Source organism: Cnephaeus nilssonii (assembly GCF_951640355.1).
Source record: "Cnephaeus nilssonii genome assembly, chromosome: 16".
Classification (NCBI taxonomy): domain Eukaryota; kingdom Metazoa; phylum Chordata; class Mammalia; order Chiroptera; family Vespertilionidae; genus Cnephaeus; species Cnephaeus nilssonii.
The window spans coordinates 18,321,312-18,344,539 of NC_137087.1; the positions used below are offsets into that span (position 1 = coordinate 18,321,312).

General features: G+C 42.9%; 3 protein-coding genes across 5 annotated transcripts in view; all 3 read left to right on the plus strand.

The window, feature by feature from the left end:
* The window catches only part of CFAP70 (cilia and flagella associated protein 70), a 101,793-nt gene extending 87,569 nt beyond the window's left edge, over positions 1-14,224 (plus strand). The window contains 4 exon segments of the mRNA XM_079793053.1: positions 1,960-2,049; positions 5,072-5,173; positions 11,014-11,061; positions 12,995-14,224. Coding sequence (XP_079649179.1) covers positions 1,960-2,049; positions 5,072-5,173; positions 11,014-11,061; positions 12,995-13,075 — 321 coding nt within the window. The 3' untranslated portion in view covers positions 13,076-14,224.
* Positions 14,225-14,324: 100 nt separating this feature from the next.
* On the plus strand, positions 14,325-18,032 carry MRPS16 (mitochondrial ribosomal protein S16). Of its 3 annotated transcripts, XM_079792947.1 has the most exons (4): positions 14,441-14,569; positions 14,776-15,036; positions 15,446-15,622; positions 17,911-18,032. In XM_079792947.1, exons 1-3 carry the CDS (start codon positions 14,533-14,535, stop codon positions 15,592-15,594), a joined length of 447 nt encoding a protein of 148 aa, XP_079649073.1. In that variant the 5' UTR covers positions 14,441-14,532; the 3' UTR covers positions 15,595-15,622; positions 17,911-18,032. The 3 variants fall into 3 exon arrangements, with proteins under 3 accessions (XP_079649074.1, XP_079649073.1, XP_079649072.1); XM_079792948.1 differs by lacking the exons at positions 14,441-14,569; positions 17,911-18,032 and adding an exon at positions 14,325-14,434 and having other exon boundaries at positions 15,446-15,699; XM_079792946.1 differs by lacking the exon at positions 17,911-18,032 and having other exon boundaries at positions 15,446-15,699.
* DNAJC9 (DnaJ heat shock protein family (Hsp40) member C9) lies at positions 17,465-23,143 on the plus strand. The gene is made up of 5 exons (XM_079792945.1): positions 17,465-17,750; positions 17,911-18,051; positions 18,699-18,953; positions 20,685-20,768; positions 21,117-23,143. Exons 1-5 carry the CDS (start codon positions 17,571-17,573, stop codon positions 21,234-21,236), a joined length of 780 nt encoding a protein of 259 aa, XP_079649071.1. The 5' UTR covers positions 17,465-17,570; the 3' UTR covers positions 21,237-23,143.
* Positions 23,144-23,228: the final 85 nt, after the last annotated feature.

Sequence of the window (23,228 nt, forward strand, 5' to 3'; positions counted from 1 at the left end):
GAACAACTAGACACCCATATGCAAAAAATAAATAAATCTAGACATAAGACCTTATACTGCTGGAAGCTAATTCCAGCATGTCAGCAGGGCTGAATCATCTGGAATGGCTGAGGGCATTTCCCCAAACCTGGAAAGGATGCATAAATGATTGCTTGCTGCCAGACAGCTGAGGGCATTTCAATCTACATGTTATTGCCTCCTGTTAGCCAAACACCTGAACAGCCAAAGGCAGTCTCCCCCTTCCCCCCATCTAACAGTGCCTACTGTATACCAAACCTGGGCCTTTGATGTGGTGCTTTCTTTCTACCTTGTCTTAGGACAATTTGTGTTAATAAAGAGCCAAGGGATCTGGAGATTCAAGAGAACTTGGTTTCTTTAGCTAAGTTTTCTCTGGCTCCCCAAAAATGCCTTCCAAAATTATGTTTTGTCTCTGGACTTTTGATTAATTTACGCCACAGCCCTTCTCCAGATTCCTGAACCCCTTCTAGATGCCGAGAAACACACACCGGCATTATTATACCTTCAAAAATTAACTCAAAATGAATCATAGAATACATGTAAAATACAAAACTATAAAACTCCTAAGAAGATAATATAGAAGAAAACCTATATGACATTGGGAATGGTTCTGACTTTTTAGGTACAACACCAAAGGCATGATCCATGAAAGAAAGAATTGATAAATTAGACTTCATTGAAATGAAAAACTTAATCTCTGAAAAAGACAATATGAAGAGAATGAGAAGATAAACCACAAACTGGGAGAAAAATATTTGCAAAAGACATATTTAATAAAGGACTGTTATCTAAAATATACGAAGAAGTCTTACAACTCAATTATAAGAAAATAATCTGATTTAAAAATGGGTCAAAGATCTTAAAGATACCTCACCAAAGAAGACATGTAGATGACAAATTAGCATATGAAAAGATGCTCCGCATAATATGTTATCAGGGAAATACAAATTAAATTGATGAAATACCACTACACACCAAAATCTAGAACACCAACAACATCAAATGATGACAAGAATGTAGAGCAACAAGAACTCTGATTTGTTGTTGGTGGGAATGCAAAATGGTACAGCCACTTTGAATGACAGGTGATATTTTACAAAACTAAAAATATTCTTACCATACTGTGCAACAATTGTGCTCCTAAATATTTACCCAAAGGAATTGAGAACTTATATCCACACAAAAGCTGCACACAGATGTTTATAGTAGCTTGATTCATAATGTGCCAAACTTGGAAACAACCAAAGACGTCCTTCAGTAGGTGAATGGATAAATAATCTGTGGTACATCCAGACAATGAATGAATATTACTTAGTGCTAAAAGGAAATAAGCTATCAAGCCATGAAAAAATACAAAGGAACCTTAAATGCATATTACTAAGTGAAAGGAACCAATCTGAGAGGTCTACATACTACATGATTCTAACTGTATGACATTCTGAAAAGGGCAAAACTATGGAGAGAGTAAAGATTTTAGTGGTTTCCAGGAATTGGGGAAGGGGAGTGATGAATAGGTGGAGCACAGAGAATGTTTAGGGCAGAAAAAATACTCTAATGAGGGATATATGTCATTACAAATTTGTTCAAACCCATAGAATGTACACCACCAAGGGTGAACCCTAAGGTAAACTATGTACTTTGGGTGATGATGAAGTGCCAATGTAGCTTTGTCAGTTGTAACAAATGTACCAATCTGGTGGGGGATGTTGATAGTCGGGGAGGCTATACATGTGTCGGGGCAAGAGGTATATGAGAAATCTCTGAACTTTCAATTTTGCTGTGAACCTAAAACTGCCCCCTCCCAATTAAGTTTTAAGAAAAACATATAACTTCATTGAACTTAGGTTGGAGTTCAACTGCAGAAGCACCATAATTATCATAGCAATGCAGTGTTTGAAGCTTCTAAAAGAACAATAGTTTAGTGGTGCTTTCTTTCTACAGTATGGAAAGGCAAAGAAAACCTACCTGCAAGCCTGTAAGAGATCACCTTCATGCCTTACCTGGCTGGGACTGGGAATTGCCTGTTATCGGGTAAGAGGGTGAGGGCTTGACACTAAGCCTGTGCCTACAGCTGACCTTGATTCCTTGGTCTTTCAAGCACTCTGGGATGACAGTGAAATGGCAATTAGGACAGTTTTTTCTAATGCAAAATTGCTCTTCAGAGCAGTTTAGTAAACTGAAGGTCAATCTGAAGTAGAAAAATCCCACAAAAACCTGAACCAGGAAGCTATATAATAAAAATTTCATGTTATTTGGTACAGAAGCTCATAAACTATATATATAAAAGCCTAAGTGACCATTATGACTGAACAACCAGAATGACCAGTCTGCCAGTCGCTATGACGTGCACTGATAACCAGGGGGCAGACACTCAACGCAGAAGCTGCCCCCTGGTGGTCAGTGCACTCCCACAGCCAACCTCCCATGATCCCTCCCTCTCCCCCCAGCCCAGCTGGCCCCCCATTGGCCCCAATTGGGGAGCCAGCCGGCCAACCTCCCGTGGTCCCTCCTCCTGGCTGGCCAACCTCCTGGGGTCCCTCCTCCCTGCTGGCTGGCCCCTGATAGGCCTCGAATGCCGGCCAGGCTGAGGGACCCCACCCATGCATGAATTCATGCACCAGGCCTCTAGTTTTATATTATCTGTAAGAAAAAAAGTAATATGGGAATAAAGAATCTATTAAATAAATTGGTTGATATTTATTAAACTCTGTGCCTTTTCATATTCGGGAGGAGCTGCTACAGCTTCGGATAGGCCTTTGCACTCTTTGCTCTACCACCCCTAAAACTCCAGAGCTACCCTTCTTTCCTTCTCTCTAATGTTTGAAAGAGGTTAGACTACCTGGTAATATGATCTGGTCTCTGCCAAACCCTTTAGTCTTACCACTTTCTCTCTCTCTCTCTCTCTCTCTCTCTCTCCAGCCACACAGGCATACTTAAGAGTTTTCTGAGATGCCATGCTATTTTTGCATTTATATATAGTATTCCTTTTACCTGGAATGCCTTTCTTTACCTTATACAGTTAACAAACTCCTATTTATCTTTCAAGATTTACTTTAGCAATGTTTCTTCAGAGAGTGTCCTTTAATCTAAGGATAGAATTATTACTATTTTCCTTTGTCCCTCCACTAAATCATATATATGCTTTTATTATTAGACGTGTTTATTCTGTATTGGTACTATTTATGTGTTTGAGTTTTTCCCACCTTCTCTTTTTTAACGTATCTGTCAGTGAACTCTTTGTATTCCCAGTATCTAACATACTGCCTGACAGAGAGTAAATCCTTAGGACATATATGTTGAATGAATAATGAGTCAGTATTTCAGAGACATTTAAAATGTAGGCCAAGGTATAGGCTTTGCTGAAAGGTCATTCTTCATATTGTCTTGGGCCTAGAAATCCATTATTTTCTAAAGCAGAAACTATGAGGAACTACTTTATTGGGGAAAGGAGTACCTTATTCTTTCCTTGGCTGGCCTTTTGGAAGATTTTACAAAGCAAAGTCACAGTTTTAGGAAGCAAAACTGATATCCATGTAGCCAGAGCTCAGGAAGCACCCTAGAGTCACTGAGTATTGTATTGATTGTTCAAGACTGTGGTGTTAATAATGAATTTTAGGGGAAAGGAAGCTTTCTGAATGATAGTATTTTGACAGGACTTTTACCTTAAGAAAGGGATGTAGAATGTAAAGGAAAAAACTACAAATGCATCTGATAGCCCATTGTGTATGTGAATGATGCACACACAACAGTAAATATTTCTAGTTTTCCAACCCTGCCACCGGAAGCTCCATGGGTCATGGATGCCCTGCTGGGACTGCTGTAGAGGAAAGAGGAAGAAAGCAGGGCTCCAGATTCCCCTACCTGGCTTTTTAAGCAGAGCAGTTTTACTTTTAACTAGTTTATATATTGGGCCACCACACAGGATTTTGTTTGAAGAAAAAGTTCTGTTGCTTAAAAAAAATAAATGTTGAAAGCCATTGGTATAGGCCAGTGGTCGGCAAACTCATTAGTCAACAGAGCCAAATATCAACAGTACAACGATTGAAATTTCTTTTGAGAGCCGAAAATCGACTTCTGCTCATGGGCCACGAAGTTTCAATCGCACTGTACATGCGCACCCGCACGTGGTATTTTGTGGAAGAGCCACACTCAAGGGGCCAAAGAGCCGCATGTGGCTAGCGAGCCGCAGTTTGCCGACCACTGGTATAGGCCATGTACACCAATGTTATTTGGACACTAGGGACCCAGTGCATGAATTTGTGTACCTTGAAAGGAACTGTGAGCCGCAAGGCTGCAGTAGGCACAGGGGCAGGTCTCTTCCCATTCTCCATGACCCCACCCAGCCCTCCCGCCGTGGCCCCGGTCCCGTCTGCCAGCAGCTCCACTCCCACCACTGCCACTCCCACACGCTTACAGCGCCGACCCTGCTCGCACCCACTGACAGTAAGGAGTGATTGGGGCTGGTGCCAGCAGCGGGTGCAAGCAGGGCCGGTGGGTGCTGCCTCAATCACCCCTCAGTAACAGGGAGAGGTGGAGAAGCCCTCAGGGGCAATCAGGGTCGGCAGCCACCACTTGCACCCGCTGATGGTGCCAAGTTATCAGAACTGGCGCCGGGCACCTGCAGCGGGTGCAAGCAGCAGCTCCAGTGCTGGCTTCGGGTGCAAGCGGGGCCGACACTGGCAGTGGGTGTGAGCGGGGCCCGGCGCCAGCAGCAGGTGCAAGTGCCAGGCAGAACTGCGGCATGCAGGAGCAAAGAATTTTCAATAACCAGCAGAGGCTCACCCTGATGACAGAGACCAGTGCCCCGCCTTGACCTGGCGCCCCCACTCACCTGCTCCACCATCCTGCCGCAGCCAACACCCGCCATGTTCCACACACGCCCCCTGGTGGTCAGCACATGTCATAGTGACCAATTGTTTGGCTGTCCCACTGTTCAGTCTATTTGCATATTAGCCTTTTATTATATAGGATAGTATTTTCAGCTAAGCTGATTCCAGCTGACTTAAGTAAAAACTATATTGACTTAACAACTCATACATCTTTTTTTGTCAAGCTGGAGGAGATCTCGGAAGCAGAGGATGCTCTCTCTGAAGCCAATGCATTGAACAACAACAATGCTGAAGTATGGGCATATCTGGCCCTGGTCAGCCTGAAAGTGAGTGCTTGCTATCCTTTTACAATGCCTTCTTAGGCAAAGAGATAAGGAACTAAGTAAAAGAAGAGATAATTGGAATGGCCATTAATGCATAATAGTTGAGGTTTGATCAGCTTCAGATTTGATCATTATATAAATAACAAAGGAGAGGCCAAGCCTGGGAAGCCTTTACTTGAAGTGTGCTTAAAATTATATACTTAGGTATGTTTCCCTGGAAAGGAGATTCTAAAAATGGAAGTGGGCCATGTGGACTTGGTGGTTGTGGGTAAGCAGGAGTAGGGTGGGCCAGGGCTGACTCCTGGGCAAGGGTTCTGGGTGGGGGAGGCTCTCTGTAGCACTTTCGAGCTACTCCACAGGCCCAGCACAGTGTGTGGCCGGCCTCAAGATAAAGGAGGGTGGGGGATTCAGAGCCTGGCCTAGGGTTGGGGTTAGGAACACTGAATGGGGAGCTGTGCAAGGGCAGTGACTGACAGTGCAGTTGGACAGCAGATTAGACTTGGGGTCAGTGAGCCTTTCTCCTTTTTCCCCCCTGGGTACCTCTCCCCACCTGCCTGTGCTCTCACATTTAGGAGTTCAAGCCTGGGACAATGGTAAGTATAGTCATTCAATTATGCTCTGGATCTACAAAAAAATTCCTGGATCCATACATATACCCTCTGATTGCCTTCTTTGTACATTATGTATGTCCTAGAAAACCTAGATAAGAATCCTATATAATAAAGAGGTAATATACAAATTGACCTTCACACCCTCGCACAAGATGGCCGCCCCCATGTGGTCAAAGATGGCCAGCAGAGGAGGATAGTTGTGGGCGATCAGGCCAGCAGGGGAGGGCAGTTGGGGATGACCAGGCCTGCAGGGGAGGGCAGTTAGGATGACTAGGCCGGCAGGGAAGGGCAGTTGGGGGGACTGGGCCTGCAGGGGAAGACAGTTGGGGGCGACCAGGCCTGCAGGGGAGGGCAGTTAGGGGGGACCAAGCCAGCAGGGGAAGGCAGTTGGGAGGAGAGGGCAGTTGGAGGGGACTGGGCCTGCAGGGGAGGGCAGTTGGGGGCGACCAGGTTGGCAGGGGAGGGCAGTTGTGGGGGACCAGGCCAGCATGGGAGGGCAGTTGGGGGTGATCAGGCCGGCAGAGGAGGGCAGTTGGGGGCAATTGTGCCAGCAGGGGAGCAGTTAGGTGTCGATCAGGCTGGCAGGGGAGTGGTTAGGGGATGATCAGGCTGGCAAGCAGAAGTGGTTAGGGGCAATCAGGCAGGCAGGCAGGCAAGTGGTTGGGAGCCAGCCATCCCGGATTGTGAGAGGGATGTCCGACAAACCGTCAGTCAGACATCCCCCGAGGGGTCCCAGATTGGAGAGGGTGCAGGCTGGGCTGAGGCGCCCCCACAGTGCATGAATTTCGTGCACCAGGCCTCTAGTCCAATGATAAAAAATAAAGGCAAAGTAGGCCATAAGGGTGTAGATATATATGGACTACCAACAAAAGGACCAACAGATACCTCTGATAGACTCAATGATTGACTCAAAGATTCCATTGTTTTAAAAATGAACCTGATACTGTGAATCATCTTTTTCATAATTGTCTCTGGCTTTGTTTTATTTGAGACCAGAATTCAGGATAGATAGTTTAGCTATTTACCCGATACTAATCAGGAAATACATGGTATTTTTATTTTACATGTATTTACCAACCTCATTCCTGAGTTCCTTTTTCATTACTAGAGTTTTCATTTCAAAAAAAAAAAAAATAAGTTTTTAAAAATGGGAGTGATGCCTGGCTGGTTGCTCAGTGATTGAGTGTCAACCCATGAACCAGGAGGTCATGGGTTTGATTTCTGGTCAGGGCACATGCCCAGGTTGTGGGCTCAATCCTCATTAGGGGCATACAGGAGGCAGTTGATCAATGATTCTCTCTAATCATTAATGTTTCTACCCCTCTGCCTCTCCCTTCTTCTCTCTGAAATCAATAAAAACATTTTTTAAAGTTAACCTTCTTTAAAAAATGGAAGTGATATTATGTCAGAATGTAAACAAAGTCAAGACTAGTGAAGGAGACGTTCTACTAGTCTTTTTGAACCATTCCTTCATGTTGAACTGCTGGCTGAGATGTTTATTTTTGATATAGATGGAAAATTAGGTGGGAGTATTGTGGGAGTTTGTGATAGCTGCTTTACCCATAGAAAATAACTCTCCCAAAATTAAATAACTTGCTTAAATAACTTACACACCGGTCTAAAGTCAAATTTGGAATGAGATTGTCCCTCAGTTTTTCTATTAGCCAATATGACACCAAACTGACAGGAAGTATTGTGATTATAAGAGAAATAAACAAAATAAAAATTACTGGATCTTCTCTTCCTGAATATCAACATGAAAATACCTGTATTCTTACCCCAGCTCTGTCACAACTGGCTGTGAAATCAGTTAAACTTACCAGGCCTCAGTTTTTTCATTTTATTATTATTTTTTTAAATATATTTTTTATTGATTTCAGAGAGGGAGAGAGATAGAAACATAAATGTGAGACTCATTGATTGTCTGCCTCCTGCACACCCCACACAGGGGACCGAATCCACAACCCGGGCATGTGCCCTTACCGGAATCAAACCCTGATCTCCTGGTTGACAGGTCAATGCTCAACCACTGGGCAGTTTCTTCATCTTTAAACTAAAAGTGTCAAAATGGAAGATGTTAACACATTTCTCGCAGAAACTGATAGATCAAATAGGAAAAAATTAAAGATATGTAAGATTTGAATAAAACAATTAACGAGGTGCCCTGGCCAGGTGGCTCAGTTGGTTGGAGCATCATCCCATACACACACAAAAAGGTTGCAGCTTTGATTCCCAGTCAGAGCACATACCTCGGTTGCACACATACCTAGGTTGGGAGTTCAACCAATGTTTCTCTCTCTTTCTCATTTCCTCTCTCTAAAAGAGCATACCCTCAGATGAAGATGGGAAGAAACGGGGGGACGACAGCTAACAATGTTGAGCTCAACAACATAGAACTCTGCACCCAACAATTAGAGAATGCATACTTTTCAATCACAAATGGATTAATTATTCATATGCTAGACCACAAAGACAGAGTCAACAAATACATGTAGATCACACTGCAGTAAAATTATAAGTCAACAACTAAAAGATAGGCCAAAGGACTCATACATTTGTAAACTTAAAACATGTTTGTAATTAATTCATGAGTCAAAGAGTAAATCATGATACTTTCTTGTGGTAGGTAGAATTCTGAAGATGATCTCTCAAGATTATTATATCAAATACTAATATAGGTCCTGCTGTGAAGGGAAGTCAGAGAGATTGAAAGCATAAGAAAGATTCAGCACACAGTTGCTGCCTTAAAGATGGAGAGGAACCATCAAGGAATGTGGGTGGCTCCAGAAGCTGAAAGCATTTCCTGCTCACAGCCAGTAAGGCAATGGGGACCTCCATCCTGCAAGTACAAGTGCTGAATTCTGCCAACAACCTGAATGAGGTTGGGGGTAGATTCCAGATAAGAACCCACCCCCTCTGACACCTTGATTTTTGCCGTGTGAGACCCTAAGCAGAGAACCGGTTGAGCCATGCCAGACTTCTGACCAGTGGAAACTATGAGATGATATATGGGTATTGTTTTAAGCCACTTACTAGTAATTTGTGGTAATTTGTTACACAGCTGTAGAAAAATAATGCAGGCCTTTCAGTAGGTTTTTATAATAATGCCTCCCATTTAATTATGCTTTCATGTATACCCCTTTGGAATGTAATGCCATCTTTCCCATCAAGAGGTAATGTCTCCTCATTCTCCACTCCCTGGAATCTGAGCTGCACTTGTGAATTACTTTGATCAGTAGAATATGATGGAAGTGACATTGTGTAAGTTCTCAGAGACTAGGCCTTTAAAGATCCTGTAGCTACTGCTCTTGCTCTCTTGAAACCCTGGGACCGCATGCTGTGAAGAAACCCAATTTAGCCTATAGGAGGCTGAAAGTCCACCTGAAGGGTAACTGAAGGATACCCACCCTGGTCAACAGCCAACCTCACTCTCAAAGTGAGGACATCTTGGCCCCTCCAGCCCTTAGCCAAATTGTCAGATGTCTACAACTGCATGAATGATCTCAGGAAAAATCAGCAGAATGGTCCAGATTGCCCATAGAATTGTGAGGAATATACAATTTAATATATTGTGTATTAAACCATTAAGTGCTTGAGATGGCTTATTACATTTCAATAGATAATTGAAATGGGACTGAATAAAAACAAAGCTATTATATGTTGGAAATATGGAATACAATTAAAGCAATATAGGGAGGGTAATTTATAGCCTTAAATACATATTTTAGAAAAGAGAACTGAAATATCAATGGATTAAGTATTTGAATCAAGAAATTAACCCTAGTCCTAGCTGGTTTGGCTCAGTATATATAGCGTCGGCCTGGGGACTGAAGGGTCCCGGGTTCGATTCCAGTCAAGGGCACATACCTGGGTTGCAGGTTTGATCCTCAGTAGGGGTGTGCAGGAGGCAGCCAATCAATGATTCTCTCTCATCATTGATGTTTCTATCTCTCCCTTCCTCTCTGAAATTAATTTTTAAAAAAAGGCAATTAGCCCTAGCCAGTTTGGCTCAGTGGATAGAGCATCAGCCTGTGGACGGAAGGGTACTGGGTTTGATTTTCTCGTCAAGGACATGTACCTTGGTTGCAGGCTTGATCCCCGGCCCTCGTTAGGGCATGTGTGGGAGGTAACCAATCAGTGTGTGTCTCTCACATCGATGTTTCTCTCTGTCTCTCCCCCTCCCTTTCACTCTTTCTCTAAAAAAAAAAAAAAAAAAAATCAATGGAAATTGGACTAGATATTCTCTAAGTTCCTTTCTAGCCTGAGCATTCTGTGGATCTCATATTTATGGACTTAAGCTTTCCCAAGTGACTTTGCATACTCTAATTTGTTATGTACAAACTTGTGAAGTATAATAGTGAATTCATATTATTCTCATTTAATTCCTTCATGTAAGAATAACTGGGGGACGCCCTAACCGGTTTGGCTGTCCCGGGTTTGATTCCGGTCAAGGGCATGTACCTTGGTTGTGGGCACATTCCCAGTAGGGAGTGTGCAGGAGGCAGCTGAATCGATGTTTCTCTCTCATCGATGTTTCTAACTCTCTATCCTTCTCCCTTTCTCTCTGTAACAAATCAATAAAATATATATTTTTTAAAAAAGAATAACTGGGAGGAGTAGTGTTCTCATCTCATATCCAGATCTGCATGGAAGTAATTCCAGTATCTGCTTTTTCTAAGGCACAGAGACAAGATAAAGTTAAAAACTTAAGACTCTGGTGCCAGACTAAATTACTTTAAAATCTGGCTCCTCCACTTATTAGCTTCATAATCCTTGCAAGTTATTTATCCTTTCTGTGCCTAGATTTTTCTATCTGTAAAATGGGAATTATAAATAGTTATCTCCTAGGGTTGTTTTGAGGAACAAGATGAAAAGTATGTAAAGCACTTAAAACAATGTAAACAATTTAAACCATAAACACTATATAAGTGTTAGTTCTTATTAACAGGATGGCTTCAATCATGAGAGGAACAAATGACTCATGGTACTTTCAGGAAAAAAAAAATGAGAGGCCGTTATCTTTAAGATTTTTACAATAAAAAAGGGATGTATATCTTATATAAGTGCTTTTTCCTACCACCTTTCATTTTCCTGCTTCACCTTTGAATTCACAGTTTCCTAACTGAGACGGTATGGACTCCTCTGCTTCAAGTAGAAAAGTTTTTGGTAATGGACTTTCCCATCATCATGTTTTGGCATATCATTGTCACCAGCTGCTCCTCTTTTTTTCAGGCTGGACGGCAACTGGAAGCTGAGCAAGCCTACAAGTACACGATGAAGGTATGATATGCAGATGCCTCTGCTGTTTGTCTGCACTGTACTGAGGTTAAGAAACTGAGAGGAAGGTACTAGTTTAATTCAGAACTTTATAGCATTTTATGATGTGAATATTTTTCTAGAAGCTTTTCTTACCATCCTTCCCACTATCATAGGGCTCCTGGGTTTGTAGGAATAACCCACATATTAACATGGGGGATCTATTTTTTTTTTTTGTAGTAAAGCAAGCAAGAATTTATGGACTGCAGCAAAAACACACTTAGAATAGTGAGACAAAGAAGGGCATAGAAGAAGCAACCACAGAGCCTAGGCTGGGCTGCCTTGGCTCTCTGGGAAGTCAGAGAAAAGGGGGCCCCGGAGACAGGTTCAGGGAGTTAGCCCAGGACAAGCTGCTGCTGCTCATTGCTCTCCTGGTTGCAAGTCTCCCGTGATCCCTTGAAGTTTAGGAGATACATGCCTATGGGGGAAGGAGAGAAGGAAGGGGGTGGCATGCGCATGCTCCCTGGAGGAGAGTGCCCCATGGGGGATCTTATTTTATTTTTTTAGAGAATATGGGTTAATGGAAAGACAGATGGCCAGAGAGTCAGTAGACCTGAATGAATTATGGTCCTAGTTTTGCCATTACCATACTGTGTTAACCTCTTTGGGCCTCATTTCCTCAAGTATAAAATGAAGGTGTTGACCCCCCTAGCTAGGGGGTCAACAAATTTTCCCTGTAAATGGCAAAATAGGAAATATTTTACGCTTTGTGGGCCAAACAGTCTCTATTGAAACTACTACACTCTGACTTGTAGTGAAAAAGCAGCCATAGACAATTCATAAACAAATGAACATGGGTGTGTTTCAAATAAAACTTCTAAAATTTTATTGACTTCAGAGAGGAAGAGGGAGAAAGGGATAAACATCAATGATGAGAATCACTGACCAGCTGCCTCTTGCACGTCCCCTACTGGGGATCAAGCCCACAACCTGGGCATGTGCCCTTGAATGGAATCCAACCTGGTACCCTTCAGTCTGCAGGCTGACGCGCTCTCCACTGAGCCAAACCAGCTAGGGCTCAAATAAAACTTTATTTACAAAACCGGTGCTAGATTTGGCTCATTTATGAATTATAAGCCACTTGAAAGACAGTGGCTTAAACAAATTAGGACTTTGATTGTTCTCATCTAATGTAGAGTTCAGAACTGGTACCACAGCTCCACTGGTACCATCAGAGACCACCCTCTTTCTACCTTTCTGCTCCAGCAACCATAGCAGACAGTTTCCATCTCTCAGAGGTGAAAGACAGCCACTGTAGCTCCAGCCACTGTAACCATGTTTCAGGCACAATAAAAAACCAAATGGAGGGAAAGGACAAAGGTGTCATGCTAGTTATTTCACCTCCCTTTAATGAGCAATGATTTCAATTTTCACTTCATTGGCCACATTGGTCATAAACACTTCCCTTGCAAGGGAAGCAGGAAATGTAGCTTTTTAGCTGGCAGCATTGCTACCCTGAAAAGTAATGAAGACTTTTTTAGTAAAGAAAGGAGATAGTGGGTAGGCAACTAGATGTCTCTACTACACATCTAGATTCTGAAATTAAATTCAGATCTATGTCTTTGATTCCTTTCTGTCACTTGCCAAATAGGAATAGTATACATTAGTCAAGGTATACTGGGTGATGTGAACCTTTTCAAAATAAACTTTATATTAAAGTTCTTTTACAAAGAATGCAAACTGTGAATGTCCATATCACTTGAATGTTCATAGAGTGAAAATATCCATGTAACCAGCACAATGTTCTGAGGTCTTTTAATGGAATTACCATGAATTAGGAAATGTAGCCAAATTCCATCCCAAGGAATTGTGTTCTTTAGCTATGGCCCTAGAAATCAGGGGTCTCCACATAGGTATACCAGATATGACATGTGTCCCCTTCCTTCCTCTATTGCAGCTAAAATTGAAAGACGAGGTTCTGATGGCAGAGATCCACATGTTACAGGAGACTGTTGGCTTTGGAAATCCATCTTTCTGACATCTGTCCAGCTAAAGAATTTTCTGTATGGGACTGTGAGCTTTTTTCCTTCCCAGAGAAATTAAATCCTGGATGCTTCACTATATGAGACCTGGGAATAAAGATAAGAGAATCTTTGCCACAAACAGAAACCCATTCATTTATTTCCACTGCTATCTTACTGGGTTATCAAATGTTACTGGTTGGTCTTACTTGTTGATAGTAAACTGGATGACAATAAAAAATGAAAATAAGAGATTCAAAATTCATCAGTGTGATTTTGAATTTAAAGTATACTGAAGTATATGTAAGAATATAATTTTAAAAAGAATATAATTATATGTAATTAAGGTATAATGGGTGCAGTATTAGGATAGGGTTTCTGATGAAAGCTAATCAGGATAACTCTTGTAGGAAGTCAACTGCTAAGGTCCCTGGCCAGGTTTACTTAATGGAACTTGGGAATTAAGGCATCAGTTTCTAAGGTGGAACTAACGGGAGAAAGCTATTTGGGGTCGCTGTATTAGGGCAAAGAGATTATTAGTTGTGGCCAGGACCTTTGGATCCAACGGTGAACAGAGACTCTAAATAGGGAGGTCTTTGCTGCAGGTGGAGGTACTAACTCCCTCTAACCACCGGTACCTTCATGGATCTAAAGCACAGGGCTCCATGAAGAGTCCATTACCTTCTCATAGATGCAAAACTCACACATGTAATTATTCTAGGGCTAAAGATGACAAAGGAACCATCCTCACCCCTGTTCTGGCTCACTCACTGCACAGCAAAACCAGGAAAAAGGCTCCCCCTCCTTTACTTTTTGGAGAAGGTTCAGAGAATAGGAGGGAAGGTGAGAGGCATATTAGTAAACACAGCAGGGTAAACTCTACATCATGTATAGTCCTTTTCTGGTCCGGGGTCGCCTCACCGTCCCCCCACCGGGCTGTGGCTTCCTAGAGCAGGAACAGGCCCTTTCGGCTTTGCGTTTTCGGGGCCGCGCCTGGGCCCCAAGAGGCGCTCACAAAACGCTGGAAGGAAGGACCGGGGGGCGCTGCCGCGCCTCCCTCCGCCGCTCCTGGGTCCCAGCCTCCTCGCTCCTCCGAGGACTCCTGTCAGCACGGCCTGGAGCGCCCGCAGGGGAGGGCCGCACCGGCACCCGCTCCCCGCCAACGGCAGCGCGCCATCTCCGCCGGTGAAGCGAGGACGGAGAGTCCACCGTGTTGCCTTATGGGAAATGTGGGAGCGGAAGGGGCTGGGCGAGTGGGCCATTCACTTCCGCCCCGCCCGAGGCGGTAGAGTGGGTCCTTGCGGGCGGCGGCGCGCTCCGAGGAGCCGCCAGTGGCGCTCGGCCTCGGCGTGCGGGCTGCACCATGGTCCAGCTCAGTGAGTGCCGGGCCGGCCTGACGTTGGGTTCCCCTCTCCCCGCGCGTTTTTCTCATTTAATTCCCCTGAAACCGTGGGACAGAAGTAGCATTGAGTAGATGAGGCAGCTGCGGCCCCGGCCTGGTCACAGAGCCGGTCAGTGGCGGGCCTGTGCCGAGTGGGCTGGGGGTTGAGGAGGAAGTGAATTCTGGCCAGAGTGCATGGGGAAGGTTTCACAAAGAAGATGTTTTCTAAGCCAGGTTGCCAAGAATTGAGAAGTAAGGATTTTCACTGGAGGAAGAGGGTTGTCTCATGCACCTAATTTTGCCCGTTTTGTGTCTTAACCACTTATTTCTCCACAGCTCCTCTCCTCCACAAGACCTACCATGGGGGCCACTTAACCATCCGTCTTGCCCTGGGTGGCTGCACCAACCGGCCTTTCTACCGCATCGTGGCTGCTCACAACAAGTTCCCCAGGGATGGCCGTTTCGTGGAGCAGCTAGGCTCCTATGACCCACTGCCCAACACTCATGGAGAGAAACTCGTGGCTCTCAACCTGGAGCGGATCCGGCATTGGATCGGCTGTGGGGCCCACCTCTCCAAACCCGTGGAAAAGCTTCTGGGTAACTTGGCTCTAGCCTAACCGAGAGATTTTAAATTGAAGTCGATTACAGGATGATGAGAATTCATGATTTTCATTACCTTTGGGCTGCTCAGGACTTGAGAGTGACTTCTATGGACTCCATTACCAGACTGAGATTGTATTCTAAAAATGGGAACTGTGTGTCTGGAAGGGCTGTCAGTTTATCTTTCTTAGGTAAGGAAAGTAGTGTTAGGAAGTAGGTACCATCTATTGTCTGCTTGCAGTAAGGAGTAGGTGGAAGAGGTAAGGCGGATTGGTAAGTGAGGAGCATGTTTCAAATCCATGCTCTAGGTCAGGTCTCTGTTAGACCGAAATTCTGTGAGGCTGCATTCCCGGGGAAACAGTGGCTTGCACTGTGTTGTAATGAATGAAAATCCTGTTGTTTTTAGGACTTGCTGGTTTTTTCCCTCTGCATCCCATGGTGATCACAAATGCTGAGAGGCTTCGACGGAAACGGGCACGTGAAATCCTCTTAGCATCTCAGAAAACAGAGACAGAGGCCACAGAGACAGAAGCCACAGAGACAGAAGCAAGCTGACTTCAGTGAGCAGAGCAGCAAGAACAAGGTCAAAGTCCTCTTAAAACACTTGTGCAGAGTTCTTTTATTAGATTTAGAGGTCAATAAATGGAGTTTTCCATGTCATCCATGTTCTGGCCTGGTCTGAGCGGGGTCCAGGGAGAGAGTTGTCTTGTGTGACACAGGGCTACTAATTCACTTTCTCAGCCTTCCTCTGGGGAAACACAGTGGCTGTGGAGTGGGTTGGGCTTTTGGGTTGGACAGCTTTACAGTCTGCTGCCTTCCAGAACTTCCCTGTTTCAAAGTCCCCAACCAACATGTCCATGGCCCCAGTTTACTATTGGCAGAGCTAAGATGTAGGCTGCAGTCTGCCTACTTGGGGAGCCCTTTCCAGTACATATTGTTTGTAGTGGGATGGGGTGGGGGAATAAGCAAGGATGAGGGGCTTTTCAAGTGTCTACTTAAAAAGTCAGTGATAGAATCAGGTTTAGGGATCATGTGCCAAAAAACCCCACAAAATATTACTTTATCTGCTCCACCCTAACTAACCTTAGGATTCTACAATCACAAGCATGGATTAGATGGTTTTAGTGCACATGTTAGATAATGAAGATTTCAAATTCTGGCACAAGACTAGGATGTAGGAGATTTATAGAGGAGATTCTTAAACCCTAAGAATATACCAACTAATTTTATCCTCTGGATTTTATATTTTGAGAACAACTAACAGCCACCTCAAATTGTGGGGTCATCAGTCTCCCCAGGATTGTTACTGGTTGGCCTCCACCTGCTTTGAGGAGGATACGTGGAAGGCAGAGCAAACAGGAATTGACTGTCCCTGGGTTTGATCTTGGACATGGGGAAGAGAAATGATTTGAAAATGATAGGAACTCTGGAAGTTTAAAAGATAACCCTGGAGAGTTTTATGGGAGAAGCTTTAATTGATAGTGCAGAAGAGAATGTGATTTTGAAAAGTATTGATCAGTGAGGGGAACTACTGTGACATGAGTTAAGGTCAGGTATTTATTTTTAGCTACTGAGTTTCTGTCACTTCATGTGTTCACTTTGTGCCCTTGTCTGGCCTTTGTCTAAGATCTATACACATATTTCCTGTGTGCGCATCCGCTCCCTGATCTCCAGGCCTGTATTTCTCACCATGTCCTAGATGACTGCATCAGCCTATCTTGCTACCGTCTTCAAATCTAAAATACTCAAAATTCATCCCTGCACTTTAGAAAGCATTAAAAAAACAAAAAAACGCACCTTTGCTTCAGCAGCTTGTATTTTTATGATGATGAGGGTTTGGGTCATGTTATCTCCACCAAAGTGGAAGGTGATTCAGGAGCTGGAGGGTTAGTGGGAATGGTTCCGTAAGTCCTGTCAGATAAAGAATTTTTTAGAGGTCTTTTGTGCCTTTTGTTTAATGTAGACTTTTCTTCTTGCCGGGCGCTGGGGAAGTCCCTACCCTATAGGCTGCACAATTATTTGGGCCTTAGAGCTCTGTGTACTGTCAGTATCGTCTTTGAAAAAATTATTTTTCTTTAAAAAAATACATATATATGAACCAAGTGAAATTGCCAAATGCCGATGCTGTGTTTTTTTTTGCTAAAAACAAACAAACAAAACAGCGTATAGGTTCAACCTAATACGGACTTGCACGTCTAGAAAAAGATTCCGCGATGGGACAGGGGAGAAGATAATGCCAGGTTTCCAGAGTAAGGGGCGGGGCGTGGCGGAGGAGGGGGCGGGGCGGCTCGCGGGCTACTTCCGCTGACGCCTGCTCTACTGCGCCCCAGGGCGCGTCGACGCTAGGCTTTCCCCGCCCCATTTTGCTGCCGCCGTAAAGTGCGGCGTCGTGACCACGCCCCTTCCCGCGGCTCTTGTGACGCAGGCGCCCTGGGCTTTTTGCGCGGGAAAAGGCGGCAATTCGGACCCGCCGGTGCTGCTGGGACCCACAGTTTTCGCGGAGTCGCCGCCGGCCCGCGCCTCTGCCGGCCATGGGGCTGCTGGAGCAGTGCGAGCAGGTGTTCGGTACCGCCGACCTGTACCGAGTGCTGGGTGTGCGGCGCGAGGCCTCGGACGGCGAGGTCCGACGCGGCTACCACAAGGTGTCCCTGCAAGTGCACCCGGACCGGGTGGGCGAGGACGACAAGGAGGGTGCCACCCGCCGCTTCCAGGTGCGCGAACCCTGCCCACCGGCCGCCCGGGCTTCTGCGGTCTGATGGCTGGCTGGCCCCTTCCGGTAGAGGCCCGGAGCCCGGCCTGGCGTTTTCTAAGCTGCTGCTCGCCGCGCAGCAGTGAAAGGGGCAAGGGTGACTTGAGTGCTCTTTCCCGCAGATCCTCGGCAAAGTCTACTCCGTTCTGAGCGACAAGGAGCAGAGAGCAGTGTACGATGAGCAGGGCACAGTGGACGAGGACTCCGATGTGCTCAGCCAAGATCGGGACTGGGAGACCTATTGGAGGTTACTCTTTAAAAAGGTAGAAATAAAATTAAAAGGTAGAAGACTCTGGAGACTTATTCGCGACGGTTCCTATTATTTACTCAGCACATGTTTATTGAATGACTCTGAGGCACTGAATTTTGTGTGTGAAGGAAGGGGAATTTGTTTGGCCTTGAAATTCTCTCTCTCTCTCTCTCCCCCCCTCTCTCCTCCCCCCCCCCCCCCCCGGAAATACATACTGTACGTCTTTGATGAAGAAAAAATGTATTTAACTGCTGGGTTGAACCATGGGTACTTTTCTATGTACACATGCACTCTTACTGAAATGGGTCTTTAATTACCTGTTGATGTAGAGTGCTTGTAGTAAAAAGGGGGGTAATTTTACAAGATGTGCCTTATTTTACATATCCAAATATAAGTCCTGGATGTTTCTCTGGATCCCTTCCCACCATTGGAAACTTCACTTAAAATGTCCTGGTCCATAATTTAGTGGTTGTGAAGGTTGGAGTAGGGAGAACTCTGGAAAAGCTTCGGCAGAGAAAATTTTTGGTTCCTTGCAATAATTTCAACTCAAGCAACTGTTGTATTTTGGGAGAAACATTTCAACACCTAAATTTAGCTTTCCTAGAATACCTTTTAAAATAATGTTCTCAAAGTTAAAGCATATGTTTCTTATTTGTTTAGATATCTCTAAAAGACATTCAAGCTTTTGAAAAGACATACAAAGGTTCTGAAGAAGAGCTGGCTGATATTAAACAGGCCTATCTGGACTTCAAAGGGGACATGGGTCAGATCATGGAGTCTGTGCTGTGCGTGCAGTACACAGAGGAACCCAGGATAAGGAACATCATTCAGCAAGCCATTGATGCTGGAGAAGTCCCATCCTATAAGGCCTTTGTCAGAGAATCGAAGCAAAAGATGAGTGCTAGGAAAAGGAGGGTAAGACTTGGAATGCTATTTATTATTTATATCTTGACTGCTTCCAAAAAGAATTTGAGGGTATTTACAATAATTGAAATATAGACAAAACTGTGAAATAAGGATAGGGACTAACTTGCTATATAGTTCTCATCTAATAAAATGAGCATATCAGTTCATTGGGAAAAACTTGTTTTCCCTGGTATGTTGTGCTCCAGAGGATTTTACTACTGATTATTTACATAATATCATCTTGAAATATTCGTCATATGGGCCGATTCTTGTACCTTTGCTGAGGCATTTCTCAGTAGTGGGGTTCAGATACATAGGCTACACAGCGGTTCTCCGTTAAGGGGTGAGGGAGAGGGCAACAGAGACTTTAAAAAGAAAATACTGTGTCTCCTTAATACAAATTCCTTTGCTCTTGCCCAGATTTATTTGTGATTTGGGCCCTGAATATACATTTAAAAAAAACTATTTAGTTTACTTTTTAAATTCCAAATTTACTTTGAGGAGCACTTTTTGGAGAATCAGGGATAGAGTTGGTGGAGGTAGGGATGATGGTAGGGGAAAGGAACTCAAGGACAGCTGGGTTCTGGGAGGGCGTTGATTCAAAGTTGCAAACATCTGTGCCTCTGGTCTGGGGAAAAACCAGACTGGTACCTAAGTAACCATTGCTTCAACTTGGCTTTCATAATGGGAACTCCATGGAGAATACACAGTGTAAGAGCAGACACTGCCCTTATTTTGTATGGCTGACTTGGGGGTGAACGTAGGTCTGCAGCTTTTAGATACAAGACGACAAGCTGAAGTATGCTGAGAAGTGGAATGTGTATCAAGAGCTATCGTTTTGACTCATAGGGTACCTTTGTTTAGACTCAAGCAGTTTAAGTTAGTTGATTATTTTCTCAGGTGAAACTTAGCACAGCAGTATGTAGTAATAGGATATTAGCTTGAGAAACTTCTCTAGGGTATTGTGAGGAGGGGTTGGCAGTTTTGAGAGTGATTCCAGCGAACTTGGAAAGGGGGATACAATATCAAAAGAAATTGGATAAAAAGACTGAAAGTAGATAGTGGAAACTGTCTCTTTATTGGAATAACAAGGTCCTAATGTATCATCATTCCCACTATTAATAGTATTTATTACTATTTAAAAAATTCACTGGGGTTGGGACCTCTTAATAGTTTTAGCTGTTGCCCTGAAGGGAAAAAAACCAACTTATTAACCAAGGTATTCTAGTGGTATTTTGGAATCAGTGCCCTAGTAAATTTTGGCCAAAAAAAGGTGGCTTTGAAATCAGGTAAAGAAAAGTTAAAATTGAATTTGTTAGCGTTTATTCTGACTACTTGGGAAATTTTAAACTAGGGTTGCTTTCAAAGCTGCCACCAGTCACATGTAGTAAATTGGGTTTCCAGAGGCAGAATCTGAGGTGCCTTTATCCTGGCAATATTTTTGAGGACATCCTTAGTTAGGCTCTCCATGCATTTTGTTTTCCTTCTTATCACTACATGGTTATTAATACCAAACTACTTGCTACTCCTAACAAATAGAAATGGGGAATACTCAGAAATGCTTACTGGAATCAGAGGATATACCGCTTGCTCTCAGCAATTTTGCCTTTTAATGAATGCCATATTTATGTAATTTTATTCTAAATAATCCTCAAATTGAAAGGATCTTACAAATTTGCTTTTGGCAAAGAGGGTATATTTTTAGAATGCCATGGAATCACATGTGAATATCTGTTTTAGGCCCAGGAAGAGGCTAAAGAAGCAGAAATGAGCAGGAAGGAGTTAGGACTTGATGAAGATGATGATTTGAAAGCACTCATTCAGGTAAACTTGGCAGGCTGTCTGTGAAGGTTGCCGCCATTTCTTTATGTTCTTGTACTGATTTCTACAGCTAGTTTGGAGTATATGGATAGTGTTTTGTTTTTTTTTTCTTTTAAGACATAATTCATATGTCATATTCACCTTTTTAAAGTGTACAATTCAATGGTTTTTAGTATATTTATCAAGTTGTACAACCATCAGCACTATCTAATTCCAGAATACTTCATCACCCTAAAAAGAAACTCTTTACCCATTAGCAGTCACTCCTTATTCCTCCTTCCCACCACTGAGTACTTTTGTCTCTTTCAATAGCCTTGTGTTTTGAAAGCTTGTGTTTTAACTCTCAAACAGAACAGACAAAAGGATCGGCAAAAGGAAATGGACAATTTTCTGGCTCAGATGGAAGCAAAGTACTGCAAAACTTCCAAAGGAGGAGGGAAAAAAACAGCTCTCAAGAAAGAAAAGAAATAATGGAATTTTCAAAGGTCATTAGAGATTAATTAGTGCCATTGTAGGAAAAGTAAAGTCAAGATTTGAAGACAAAAGTCAATTCAACCCTTGAGAAAAATTCTTTTCCACCTAAACTGTTCAGATTGAGTATGTAAACCAGAGTCTCTCAACCTGATCTTATATCCTAGAAATCCCCTGACACTCTCTGAAGTCCAGTCCTCCTATGAAGAAATTTGGTGATGGTCATTGAGGAAAGGGGGGGAGGTTGGTATACTTCTGACAGCACTTGCTTCTGTGGATCTTTTGTACCAGGAACTTTACCTAGAATGTGGATCTGTTCATACTTCCTTTACCAGCTGTCATTTTGCCACAAGAGTGAGCTGCAGAGTATTCAGAGTGACGTGTGTGTTTATTAGAACAAGTACGCTACCTGGCTAGAATGTCTTCAGAACACTTGCTGGACATGGTCTTCCAAAACCTTGACAGTTTGCTTTCAGTCTTAAAACTCTTGAATAGATCCTCTCTTTTTGTTTTTTTTGTGTTTTTTTTTTTACTCAAACAGGTTTTGTACTCTTTGCTTCAAGTATAGGAGAAACAGATGTTCACATTACTTCAAGCATCTTTATAAGATTAATACATGACTAAACAAGTAAAAAATGACTTAAATTTTTAATGATCACTGGGATATTACTGCTGAACGTCCTTGGGTAGGTCACTAAGCTTGTCTGAACTTGTTTTCTCATCTATGAAAGGGCGAGGGAGTTGGGGTAAACGACTTCTTAGAGGCTTCCCTGACTTAACGCTAACTCTGAAGGGCAAGCTATCAGTGGTTTGTTTTCATGCACTTGTGGTATTGATTTGTGAGAACAGTACAGAGATTTTCACGTATTTAGTCAAATTGTATGTATTCATTAGAAGATGTGGAAGTTTTTAAGGGACTGTTCAACTCAAAATCTCTGATTTTAGACTAATATATTCAATGCCATATGCCTGAAACAAGCCTGGTACCTTTATCATGATTTATCAGCGATATAAGCACATGACATGTTTTCAGTTTGTGATTATAAACAAGGTTAAAAAATACTCTTTAATTGTATTAAAATATAATTTAATGCAGATTGTTTGAAGCATCTTTCTTCATATAATAGCATTAGAACACTTTGATATAAAAAAATTACCCCAATTTATGATCACTTGAATTTATCCCTCTGAAGATTAACAATAAGATAAAAAAAATGGTATGATCATCAAAACTAAAGTTCAGTGAAATTTAAATAAAATAAATTTAAGCCATAGTTAAAACCATTGCTGCATTCATGAGTACACTCAGGAAAAGGTCTGTGGTAAAATGAGAAGAATGCCGAAGTTCTCTACTTCTGCTCTTAGGATATGTTGATACTGGAATAATCACCAGGTGTCTGAAATTTTAGGGAATTGTGTCTTGCTGGCTCACTAACAGAAAGATTCTATACATTTTTTAATTGATTTTTTGAGCTACAGGAGAAATTCTGGCAAGTTTAATGTTTGGAAAAAAATGTGACCACTAAATTACTTTAAGAAAGAAGCATAACCTGATATTAAGCAGGCATTGTGAGGTTGAGCTGTCCTATCTGAAAAAAGTAATATGCATTACAATTTATTACATACGCTACTTTACACTAGTGTTCAACATTTTTGTTTTTAATTAACCCTTCCATATCTTTCTGCTTATGGGATTCGACATGTAAAGAGAAAGCTTTAGGAATGACATCTGTTTGATGAGTAGCTCAAAATTTGTCAGTCCTGTCTCCTAAAAATGATTCAAAACTGAGTACAACTCTCCAGAAATTAATATAAGCAGTATTATAATGCCAGTGACAGCTTAATGTTATCAATCATTTGCTGTTTTCTGTGTATGTGTAGTTGCAGAGAATCCTATAATAATTGAACTGTTCATTGTTAACAGACAACATGAGCAGTGACTTGGGAGTAGTTATTCTTTTTGGGTACAAAACTTTACTGTCTAGTGGAATA

What these genes read in the sequence shown, in the direction of transcription:
- MRPS16 (XM_079792947.1), top strand. Translation starts at nt 14,533, where the DNA reads ATGAGGCAGCTGCGGCCCCGGCCTGGTCACAGAGCCG. An exon ending in CCGGCCTGGTCACAGAGCCG is followed by an intron (nt 14,570 to 14,775) that starts GTCAGTGGCGGG and finishes ATTTCTCCACAG; the next exon opens with CTCCTCTCCTCCACAAGACC. An exon ending in ACCCGTGGAAAAGCTTCTGG is followed by an intron (nt 15,037 to 15,445) that starts GTAACTTGGCTC and finishes TGTTGTTTTTAG; the next exon opens with GACTTGCTGGTTTTTTCCCT.
- DNAJC9 (XM_079792945.1), top strand. Translation starts at nt 17,571, where the DNA reads ATGGGGCTGCTGGAGCAGTGCGAGCAGGTGTTCGGTACCGCCGACCTG. An exon ending in GTGCCACCCGCCGCTTCCAG is followed by an intron (nt 17,751 to 17,910) that starts GTGCGCGAACCC and finishes TCTTTCCCGCAG; the next exon opens with ATCCTCGGCAAAGTCTACTC. An exon ending in GGAGGTTACTCTTTAAAAAG is followed by an intron (nt 18,052 to 18,698) that starts GTAGAAATAAAA and finishes TTATTTGTTTAG; the next exon opens with ATATCTCTAAAAGACATTCA.